The 12,321-nt window shown below is 38.0% G+C and overlaps 1 protein-coding gene across 1 annotated transcript in view; it reads right to left on the reverse strand.

Annotated features, from left to right (window-relative positions):
* The window catches only part of ATP8B4 (ATPase phospholipid transporting 8B4 (putative)), a 204,923-nt gene that overhangs the window by 140,774 nt on the left and 51,828 nt on the right, over positions 1-12,321 (reverse strand). The window contains exons 4-6 of the mRNA XM_081049971.1: positions 6,336-6,449; positions 2,809-2,907; positions 1,191-1,252 (exon numbers count right to left, since the gene is read on the reverse strand). Coding sequence (XP_080906097.1) covers positions 1,191-1,252; positions 2,809-2,907; positions 6,336-6,449 — 275 coding nt within the window. The remainder of the gene's footprint in view (positions 1-1,190; positions 1,253-2,808; positions 2,908-6,335; positions 6,450-12,321) is intronic.

The raw sequence follows: 12,321 nt of genomic DNA on the forward strand, positions 1-12,321 counted from the left end.
AGATTGCAGAATTATTCAGGGTCGGGACTCAACTCATATTTAAAGTCTCCCTGAGTGCAAAAACCCACACTTTTAAACACCATGCTATAGTGGCAAAAATTCAAAACCTGCTAACATTGGAAATGAACCACATGGTTCCAGGCATCTCTTAATGGCTTATCCATGTCACACTTTCAGAGGCTCTGTCTGTACAACTAGTTTTAGATTAAGATCATTTTTCTTCACTGAGCATTTAACATCATTTTCCAAAACAATCTGATATAGAAAAACAATGTGTATTCATTACATTATTAGCGATCAGTCAACATTAGTAATGAAAAGAGATTAATTCCTTCAAGCCTACCAGTTATTGTCTTGGCTACATAGCCCCTCTTGATATCTTTCATTTCTTGGAATTTTCCATCTCACATGATTACTTTGTTTTATTATATTTCCTTTAAAAACTATATATTTTTCATAGTATCCAAATAATTCAAAATCATCAGCAGATGTGGTTGACTGATGGATTGAAGTACATTCTCACAAATTTACTTTGCCGTATGTTATTAGAAAAAAAACTGGGACAGAGAGAGTAAGAAAGAATGGAATGAAAGTTTGAAATTTACCTTTTGTCTAAGTTTTCTGGACGTTTTTATTCCCATTGTTCGTAAATACACATTTTAAAGCATTTCAGATTCAAGAACCATTCCCATACGTAAATATTTCTTTATTGATGGACAAATTTAAAAGCACTGAAAAATCTGTGTTGTGGTGGGTAATCTAGTCTAAAATCAACTATCAATGGAATACAGAATTCTTATCACTATCAATAATGTATCAAAGTCTCCCTAGCAATATTCCCCAGAAATTACCAAACTAAATAATTCAAGTACTTATGAAACATCTACAACATACAAGACATCACATGTGTACCAATTCTAAATAGTACTAGATCTCGAAATGAAAAGTGAAGATGATATGTCTACATACCACAGAGAAACTCCAAAGGGATTTGAAGTAGAAGTTGAGTGGCTAGCACAAGCATTTGCTGAGCACAAAAAAGAACCACGAAAATAAAATGGGCTTACATTGCAATTTTTAATAAATTAAAGGAGGAAATAAATACGTAATTTAAAGAGGAAGCCACCGATTGTCAAGATCTGTTTGGTGGTCTCAGAAATCTTAAAAATAACCCAGAGTGGATATCTTACTTGCTGTTGATGAGCACTTCAGATTGCCGATTATTCACTTGATTATCACTCTTGTGGCGAAACTGAAAAATCAAAGTGTTTATGAACAAACATATTAAATCATACTTTGTCAACACAAATAGGGACACTGAAAGTACTTCAAGTTCATCTATTTGGACAATGTTACCATCGGTCCAAAATGAGCACAGCTTACATTTATCTTGGACCAAGCTCCATGTGTTCTAAGTGTGAGTCAAGACCCTTCTCACTAAACCTCCTTCTGGGTGTCACCAATGGAACAAGTCTATCCACATGCTCTTCCAATTCCTACACATTTTTAGTTGATTCTAAAAAGACAGTATGCCCTTTACTCAGCCGCAGAGTTCCAGAGAAAACCATACATTAATTTTGATGCCTTCAACAAGGAATGGGGACTTCCATTTCTCTCACATATGTGCTCAATACTTTATTGGAACATCATTCATTCTGTTTTATGGATTTCTTTGAAGTCATGAAATTACTTATAACAACATGTATTTTTATTCTCTAGAAATTCTAATTGTTAACAGTGATCTTATGAAATACTGAATACTTAAAACAAAAATCAAAATACAATACTGAACCACATTTGGTGTAGATTTGTGTTTTTATGCCCAAGTGATCCTATTTCTTATTGTATATTCCAGTAATGTAAACATCTTTTATTACTTAAAAGAATCCAAATATTATGAGCCCTCTACTAAACTCATAAATTAGCAGCCATTGAGATAAGACTGTCTACGTGAAATGTCAAGATCAGATAGTGATAGGCTAAAGCGTAAGGTGTTATTTCAAACCAATTAGCCTCGATGCACAGTGGAACAAGGGGTAGTATCAGGAAACATGAAACTGACTTCATAGATCATAATCATCAGGATTGGTACTTTTTTCCTTTTAAAAATACTCAAAATATTACATCAATATCACAATAAATAAAATGTTCAAACCAGCCCTTCCCTTTTTCAACATCCTTCCCAAACCCATCCTAATCTTTTCTCTTATGCTATGCCCAGTGCATACAATTACACTGATTTCCAGGTATAAATTAATGGGGATTACCAAGAAGAATAAAATATTTGGCATTTGTTAACATGGACAGTTGATAATATTGGTAGAGGAGTAAATTAAGTCAGCCCATCATCAGCATGCAATCTTCTCCCCACCAATAGAACAATAGAAATGGAAACAATTATTTTGTCTGCATACATAACTTGACAGGGGTGCTGGATATTTTCTATTTGCTCTTCCATGTCTATACCCATCCTTCTCCACTCTGCCATGTGCCAGGGAAGCTGACCTCCAGGGTTCTGGCCCTCTGGTTTCTGGTTGGGCTTGGCCAGTAGGTGGCACTAGCAGAGATCAGAGTGCCAGAGAAAAGTGCCAGAGTGCCTGGCTTCCTTCAAGATGGGTTAACAGTTGCTTCTTCCTCTCCAAACAGCCCCAGCTGCTGTAAGCAGCCCTCAACTACAGCTCCAGGTCTGGTAATTGCTTCCTTCCTTTTCCCCTTCAGGCCCAGAGATAGTTTTGCCACACTTTGTTGCTATCTTATGTGTTTTTTCTCACCCATACCCTTTGTAAATGTGAAAAAGCAAGTACTCACATAGTCATCTGTAGCATCTTTTACAGCTGTCATAGTTATCACAAGAACCAAAGGCACAATGGTGGTAAACCAGGTCAAGGAGGAAATTTCTGGAATCAGCTGAAACAAACATTTCAAATAGCTTAGGACTTTTAAATTTAGTAAACATATCTTCTAAATGTTGTCCTTTAATTTTGTAAAACTTGACAGAATTTAATGGGATTATATTCAGTTATTTATACAAATTTAGAACAACTTTCAGTAATTTAAATGTTTACATTTGGTTGTAAGATACACAGAATAGAAGTACCATTGAATCTCTTTTCAGACTACCTGATAAAAAATAAAATTTTTATAGTGTGAAGTAAGCTTCTTGAAATCTTTCACAGATGATCATTCCCCAGGATAATAAACATCACCTGTCTTTTTTCAGCTTCTCAACTTTTAACAATTTTACCAACTCCTCACCAGTTTCCAAAGAGAGATTCTTTGAGCCTCTTCCTTGAGCCAGACACTGTGTCAAGCACTTTCCATATATTACATCATTTAATCCTCAGAGAAGTTCATAGAGTTAGATTCTGTATCAGAGTTGTTTTGCACGAACACTTAGGATTTGTATTCCATGTAAATACCACCCCAGCACAAGACACACAATATACTGTGAATGGTGCCCCAGAATCAAGAAACACTGTAGCCCTGGGTATAATTTTCCCATTGTATAAATAAGTATCTGAGAGGTCAAGCAACTGGGCCAAGAACATATACTGCTAAAGTTTGAACCTCAGTCTATTTGACTCCAATGCCTGGTGCTTATCCTCCAAAGCCACCCACCTGAGACACACATCATGACAGTTGACATGACTCTCTTAGACAGGTAGTTTTCAAATGAGGCTCAATTTGTGGCTGCTTTAGAGCCATCAGGAATGGAAGGTTTGGGTAGAGATGGTCAGTGTATCAATATCAGGTGCCATCAAAACAGCTCTAAATGTAATCGATTTTTATAATATTTCCACATATGATTCAAAAAACAAACTAACTTCGAAAGCTTCCGAGGTATCACCAAAAATATTGGGCTGGGTGGCAGAAAATCTGGATTCTAGTCCTGGTTCTATCATTAACTGTGGTAAAAGCTTTATATGAGGTCAGGCAATTAAGTCCACGAACTCATCCTAGAAAAAGTGCTACACACCTCATTGCTGAGTATCACTACAGTCACCTTCGAAGTACTCCCCTTGGGAAGCTATGCACTGATGCCAGCACCTACTGTACCCTTCAAAGCAATTATGGAACTTTTTTTCTAGAATGGCCATCAGAGCTGTTGTCATGTTACACTTGATGTCCTGAATGTCATCAAAATGTCTTCCTTTCAATATTTCCTTTATCTTTGGGTAAAGAAAAAAAGTCATTGGGGGCCAGATCAGGTGAGTAGGGAGGGTTTTCCAATACAGTTATTTGTTTACTGGCTAAAAACTCCCTCACAGACAGTGCTGTGTGAGCTGGTGCACTGTCATGATGCAAGAGCCATGAATTGTTGGAGAAAAGTTCAGGTCGTCTAACTTTTTCACGCAGCCTTTTCAGTACTTCCAAATAGTAAACTTGGTTAACTGTTTGTCCAGTTGGTACAAATTCATAATAAATAATCCCTCTGGTATCAAAAATTTAGCAACATCGTTGCAACAAGTTCGGGAACTTAACTGTCAGAACTCGTACATCCTCTAAACTTTCTGGGTATAATTTCTTCATCAGTAAAAGAAAGGAGGTTGGACTAAACCATCTCAAAGATACCTTCCAGATATAAAATTCTGTGAACAAAAGGCTTTGACCATAAATAATAAAGCAATTAGAGAAATGACCTCAAAATTCCAGAATGGTGTAAAGAGTTGTATGAGGAAACCAAAAGCAAATTCACAGGGAAAAAAAGAAAGAAATCTAGGATACTAAAGTCTCTTCAATAACTTGTAAGGTGTACAGTTATTGTTTTTGTTGTTGTTATTGTTGTTTATTGTTTTTCTTTCGGTTCAGCATCCAGTTCTTTTCAACTAACCCTTATTAGGGCGCTTCCCCACCTCTTCCACTTTCAGTCCACATCATTTTAGTGCACTTATTCCATCCTCGCTCGAGGTTTTAGCATGTGATCTAGGTCAAGACAGTCATTGCATCAAAATCTTGAGCCACAGTGATTGGTTTTGGAATAGGAGTGTAACTCAGCAAAGTCCAATCAGAACTAATGTCCCTTGCTCTCTTTCTCTCTCTCTCTTTCATATTGGAGTTGAAGCTAGGAAGATAAAAGTTTAAAGCTTTCAGGGTTTTCCACATAGAGAGATCCTGTGAGAGAATGAGGCCAACATAAAGTACAACAGAGGAAAGAGAGGTCACATTCTGTTGAAATAAGTTGCCCATAAATTGAGTCACACATTAAATGATATACTGGGGGTGCCACAAAATGTATACACATGACTTGTATTCATCTTTTGTTATCAGCATATATTGAGTATTACAATTTCAATACAGTTTTTTCCTTTCTTAAATTGTGTATACATTTTTGGCACCCTCTGTATACTCATGAATGTGTTTCCTTTTTGCTTAAAAGAATTAAGGTTTCTGCCCCTTACAACCAAGATTCTTAATGCAAATAGTTACTCAATTAAAGAAAAAATAGTATCAAGCTATTAATCTATACTGCACATATATAATCTACCTGCTTACCTCCTATAATTAACACAGAGACCAGCACATTCTGAATCTACCCGTTTATTCTGATTAAATTACTCTAAAATAAATACTAGGTGAATAACTGGCTAATATGTGCTGTTTATATATATATATATATATATATATATATATATATATATATATATATATACTTTGATTTATGCCTTTTCTTTTCTAAAATATCAGTAAAAGCTGAAATTTCATTTAGGCCCAAATTTTAGTAGAATGGGAGGAAAAAGCAAGGTTATCAATTAATGTATAAATTAACCACTCAAAACTTCAAAAAGTAGTCATTCTACAGTCATTCTATAGCATACATCACTTATTTTATATATATATATACATATATGTGATGTGTGCTATATGTATATGTATATATATGTGCTATATGTATATGTATATATATATATATGTGTGTGTGTAAAATATATCATTGTTCTTAGATGCAAATGAAATTTTCCAAGTTAAGTTCCACAAACTACTACTCAGCTAGATTCTTTGTCTCCACTCTGGCATTACCCATTCTGTTGACATGAGAGAGAGATAAAGAAAGGAGGGAGGCTATGAACAGTAATTATTAGGCTCTGGTTTGGTTCAAATAAAGTGCAAGGCTGCATTTTAAAATTACGTCAGTGTTTAAAATGATGAATGTACTAGTTTTTCCCCATTCCTAGCCCTCCCACATTTGTGAAGAGAAACAGTAATATTAACATTAAAAATCTAAGGATGGTTTTACCTAATCATGAACATTTAGCTAAGTGAATTAATTTATTTTTTTCAAATCATATGAATACTTTTAACCAAGAGATGATGAGTAAATACAATGTAAACATTACCTGTAAAATCAGAAGAAAAAGGAAATAGGCATTCGCCACTCTTTGGAACTGTTCAAATAAATTAATTGGCAAGAAGGTGAGAATGTTGTACTTGGATGTGTGGATACGATTATCCTGAAAAAGAAATAGCATCTCATTAGTTTGGAGCAAGGCATTGCACATTATTGGAAATAGCTCTAAAACTTACAAAGCTGAGCATGAGTTATACCAGAGCAAGAAAGATAAGCCAGTTATCTAGGAAATTTTAAACTCTATGTGGCCCAAGGCCGTTCATTTTCCCCAAGATGATATTCTCCTGATACTAGTTGAAATTACTGTTCAATGCCATACAATCATCTATGAGTCAAAAATGTATGAAGTGCAAAAGTCTATCCCTGAGTTTTTTTACTCTTATGCATTCATTCATTTGGCAGATATTGCTGGAATATTTACTATATACAGACACTGAGCTCGTGCTGGGGCTCATGAGGTTGGAAGGAACTTTGGGGATCCTCTGGTCCACCTTCCCAAAGTATGACCCTTTAGATAACTCCAACAAGGAACCCCCTAGGTCTATCTTTGAAAGTCTTCTGTGATGGGGAATTGACTACCTTGCAAGGCAGCCTGTTTCCACTTCAGAATGGAGATTGCTGGAAAGATTTTTATGAGAAACCCAAATCTACCTCCCTCTAACTTCTTGATGTGTGTCAAATTCCATCCCTGGGTAATCTAATTCAGGTCTAAGACCTTTCCACATTGACAACCTTGAAAACTACTTCTAGAGCTCCCTTAAATCTTCTCCACTCTGATCCAGACGTTCCCGAATCCTCAGCCATTCTCCATGACATATTTTATAGATATCTCTTCCTGATGAGCTTCTTCTGCACCCATCCTAATTTCTCTGCATCTCTCTTAAAACATGGCATCCAAAACCAAACACGTATTGCAGATTCAGTTCAATCAGTCCAAGTACAGTAGATACTTTGATGTCCTGTGTTCTGGACTATTGCATTAACATGACTTATATTTCATTAGCATTTTGGCAAGTATATCTCACTGTTTATTCACAATGACTTCTGATGAACTAAAAATTTCTAGATTATGTCTTCATAAATCACCATTAAATCATGTCTCCCCTTCTGAAGCATATACAGTTGATTTTTTTAAAATATCAATGCACAAGATCTTTCATCTACTTCTATTATACCAGCCTATAGAAAAAAATTTAATCTTGGGTGTACTATCCCAAACTGTTAAATATTCCTCCCAGCTTTCTGTCATCAAAAAATTTCAAACACATGCCTTTTATATAGTCTTCCAAAACTATAGGCTATTACATTTAAAAAGATAGGACTAAATACCAAAAAAAAAAAAAATTAATTAAAGAAATATAACTTTGGAAAATTACTACAGACCTCTGCACAGATTACTGTTAACACCTTTTTCAGGTATTTATATAAAACATGTTAAGTATGTTTTATTTAAACATTTACAAATCTGTCTAACTATACTCCCATGAGGCTTAACTCTATCTTATCCACAAAGATCTCATGAGAAATTTGAGGTCTTTCTAAATTCAGAATCAACATACCCAGCGAGTTTCTATCCACTAATATTTTAAAACTGAGGTTAGGTGGTGTGACTCGTTTTAAGTGAACCTAGACTGACTCCTAGTAATCACTGACTCTCTTTAAAGAAAATACAGTCATCTGTTAAAGGGCCATTTTTAACATTTACCAGGAATCAATGTGTCCAGCTCTGTGCAATAAGTTTTGGAAGAATAAGACAGGTGTCAAGAGAAGAGTTTCCACCCTAGTTGGTCTAATACATAGTAAGGTGCTAAAAATTGTTCTTTATGTTAATGATGACTATTTTGCAATGAGTTATCAATTCAAGAGCTGGGCTGGGAAGACTGTCAGAACTGTTGATCGTCACATGTTTTTCTAAAGAAAGGACTCGGAGAAGATAATAAGGAAGAAAAAGAAAGCTAAGAAGAAAAAGCAGTTAACTAAAAGGATCACATATTCCTAATTCTGTTTTATATTTTCCTAAGTTGAAACTAAAACAGAGGTTAAGACTGTAGCTTGCTAAAAGGACAGACTGAACATCTTCTGGGACATTCAAAATCATGGCAGGAATTATAATAAAACTCTCCTACAAAATTCAATTCGCCATAGGTGAAGAGCCAGTTGTATGGGATAAAGTGATAATGCCAAAGAGGGACTGTGACAATTTTCTCCTATTTGCTTAACTTAACATATAGCAATGATTGTATTTGTTCTACTGACTCTGTCATGACTTAGTCACAGATGATGCAAATCCTCACAGCTGTGACTGGAAGGAACGAGGGCTCCCCCTCCTGGAGACTCTCTGGACACATTTACCTTTGTTTTTCAGTCAAAAGGAAAGAATATTTTCATTTCTATTGCTGTGTCCAAGAATATGAGTATTGTTAAAACCTTATATTAGACACATTAATATTCAATCATGTCATTGACCCAGGCTACAGTCAAATTTTAGTACAACTCATTCCATAATACAGTATGGGAGATCTTCACCACTACCCTCTTAACGTTCCCACCATGACCCATAAGAAATACCCCAATCCAGAAGAAAAGAAGAGCGGGACAAGCATGAAGAGGAGGAGGAGGAGACCAAGAAGAAAGAAATACATCTGGAGACTCTAGATAGCATATTTAGTGCTGACAGAAACCGGGCTGCAAGTCATGGTTTTAGTTTGTAAGCCAGGTGAGCCAGTTAACTGACGCCATGATGAGGTAGGCTTAACCACATAGTCATAGGCAACGCCAGACCAGGGCAGACCTCCCATGGAGTGGGAAAGAGCCTACCCCTAGAGGAGCATCAGAGACCACTGGCTCCCTGTAGAAAGCTTACTTCCAAGAGGAAGAGAGCAGAACTGAGCTGAGGAGGCCCAAGTATTCCTCTAAGACTGACACAAGACTCTACTTCCCATGAAGCAGAGTGAGTAAAGAGGTGGAGAGAGAAGTGTTACACCAGTAGAGACCCCTCCACCTGAAAGGTAATGTCAGGACAAGAAAAACGCATTGTTTCTCCAAAATATATTAATATTAAAGCCCTGGAGAGATCCAATATGGCAGAGTACATAAACACTGTGCCTGCATCCTTCCATGAGCACAATAAAATTACAACTAAATTATAGAATAATCAACCTGGAGAACCATCTGAAGTCTAGCTGAACAGAAATTTTATAACTAAGAATATAAAGAAGAAGCCACATTGAGACTGGAGAAGAGTGGAGACACAAAATGTGCTGGCCCCAAACTTCCACGTGGCAGTTGAGAATCAGGAGGGATATCTCAGCTTCAAGGGTCCTTCCAGAGGAACAGGGACCCCAGCCCCACATGAGGGTCCCCATTCCAGAGTACTGGTACTGGGAAGAGGAGCCCTACATCTGGCTGTGAAAAAAAAAGTGGGGATTCCAACCATCTGGGTGAGATGGAAGGCTGTGGAAAACCCAAACATCCTCTTAAAGGGTCCATGAACAGATTCAGTCACTTGCGGGCACTCACCCTGAGCTCTGGCTGAGGGACAGTAACTCAGGGGATGTCAGAGACATGGAGAGGGGAGCAGACTGAGGTGTGTAACTTTGAGGTGAGGGCTGGGGGACAGTCACTATTTTCCCTGTGTGGAGTCCTTGTCCCTTGAAGCTGGCTGATAGGCATCATTTTTTCTGTGTTGAGCATTCCCCCACACCCACGGCCAAATCTGAATCTGTTGACCTGGTGAGTTCTGCTGGAACCCCACCCCACCCAACTCCCCCAATGCCAGAAGCACTTTCTCAGCAAGCAGCCAGCCCCACCTGGATGTACTGTTTCTTAGAAAACAATAGGAGTCCACAGGCCCCAGGCACGTGGCAACTAGCCTCAGTGTGCTGTGAGACTTTTGCTGAGTAAATCCAAGCTCAGAAGTGACACCAAACCAGAATCTACATTAACCTGGTGACCAGAGCTCTTCTCACTCTAGTGACTCCCTGAAACCCTGCTTCACACAACTTGTGTACCACATGAGGCTTTATCAGTAGCTGAACAACCTTAAGGGAGCTGGCAGGTGACAGCAGGCTTCAGGGTGTCCTGGCTTTTTGTGGAGCTACCCCAGGCATGGTACTACTGGCAGACATCCTCAGTTCACAGCATGGCCTCTCCCATATGCCTACAGGTTTAGCACAAGCAGCGAACAACTGTGGATGCTTTGCAGTTCTTACCAGGTAGTCCATGGCCAGTAACAGGCAGTGGGTGACCCGGACATGCACCAGATCGCCTCCCAAGAGGTCCCAGAACCAACATACTTTGAGCTCAGCTTCAGACCACAGCAGAGCACTGCCCAATTAGCCCCATAAGGGGCACACACAAAGGGTGGTCTCAACACGCACCAGAGCCCACTGGTGCAAATCCCACTTACTGAGATTTGCAGTAAGTGGGATTTGCACCAGTGGACTCTGCAGTAAGTGGGGTTTGCACCACTAGGGTAAACCCCCCAACCCCCGCCAGCAGCCTGTAAGGTTTGGATGTGGCCAAACCCTGTAGCCAATCAGCCTGAGGGTCATACTCATCCACTGATGAGCCAATAGTAATCAAGGCTCAACTCTAACAGAAGGGCACATCCACACAAGGGACATTCCTGGAGCACTCACAGTAGATGACCAAGGAGACTGTGCCAGGGCCCCATGGGACACCTACTACATAAAGCCACCTGGGCAAGACTGGGAGACAAAGAAGATCCATCTAATACATAGAAACAAAACAGAGAGGCAGTCAAAATGAGGAAACAAAATAATGTATACCAAATGAAAGAACAGGAGAAAACTCCAAGAAAGAACTAAACAAAATGGAGGCAAGCAATCTACCAGATATAGAGTTCAAAATGATGATTATAAAGATACTCAAGGAACTTAGTGAGAACTTCAGCAAAGAGACAGCAAGCACAAAAAAAAGGACATAGAAACCATACAAAATAACCAGTCAGAAGTGAAGAATACAATAACTGAAATGAAGAATGCACTAGAAGGAATCACCAGCAGGCTTGATGAAGCAAGGGGTTTGAATCAACCATTTGGAAGACACAGTAGCAGAAAACACCCAATTGGAACAGCAAAAAGGAAAAAGAATCCAAAAAAATGAAGATAGTTTAAGAGACCTCTGGGACAACATCAAGAGTAACAACGTTCACCTCATAGAAGTACCAGGAGAAGAGAGAAAGCAAGGGATTGATAACCTATTTGAAGAAATAATGGCTGAAAACTTGCCTAACCTGGTGAAGGAAATAGACATTCAAGCCCAGGAAGTACAGAGTCCCAAACAAGATGAACCCAAACAAATCCATAGCAAGACATATTATAATTAGAATAGCAAAGGTTAAAGACAAAGAGAGACTCCTAAAAGCAGCAAGAGAAAGGCAACTAATAACTTATAAAGGAGCTCCCATAAGATTGTCAGCTGATTTCTCAACAGAAACTTTGCAGGACAGAAAAGATTGGCATGAAATATTCAATGTGATTAAAAGCAAGAACCAAGGGTACCCTACCTAACAAGGCTGTCATTTAAAATCAAAGAAGAGATAAAGAGTTTCCCAGACAAGAAAAAAAAAAAGCTAAAGGAGTTCAGCACCACCAGTATTATATGGAATGTTAGAGGGACTTCTTTAAGACAGAAAAAAAAAGATCAAAATTATGAATTATAAAATGACAATAGCTACATATCTACCAATAATTACTTTCAATGTAAGTGGATAAAATGTTCCAAACAAAAGACATAGGAGGGCTGGATGGGTAAGAAAACAAAACCCTTCCATATGCTGCCTACAAGAGACTCACTTCAGATTGAAAGACACAAACAGACAGAAAGGAAAGGGATGGAAAAGACACTTCATGGAAATGGAAACCAAAAAAAAAGAAGAAACTTGGAGTAGCAATACTTATATCAGACAAAATAGAGTCTAAAACAAAGGCTATAACAAGAGACAAGGGACC

This window comes from Rhinolophus hipposideros (assembly GCF_964194185.1).
Source record: "Rhinolophus hipposideros genome assembly, chromosome: 5".
NCBI lineage: Eukaryota > Metazoa > Chordata > Mammalia > Chiroptera > Rhinolophidae > Rhinolophus > Rhinolophus hipposideros.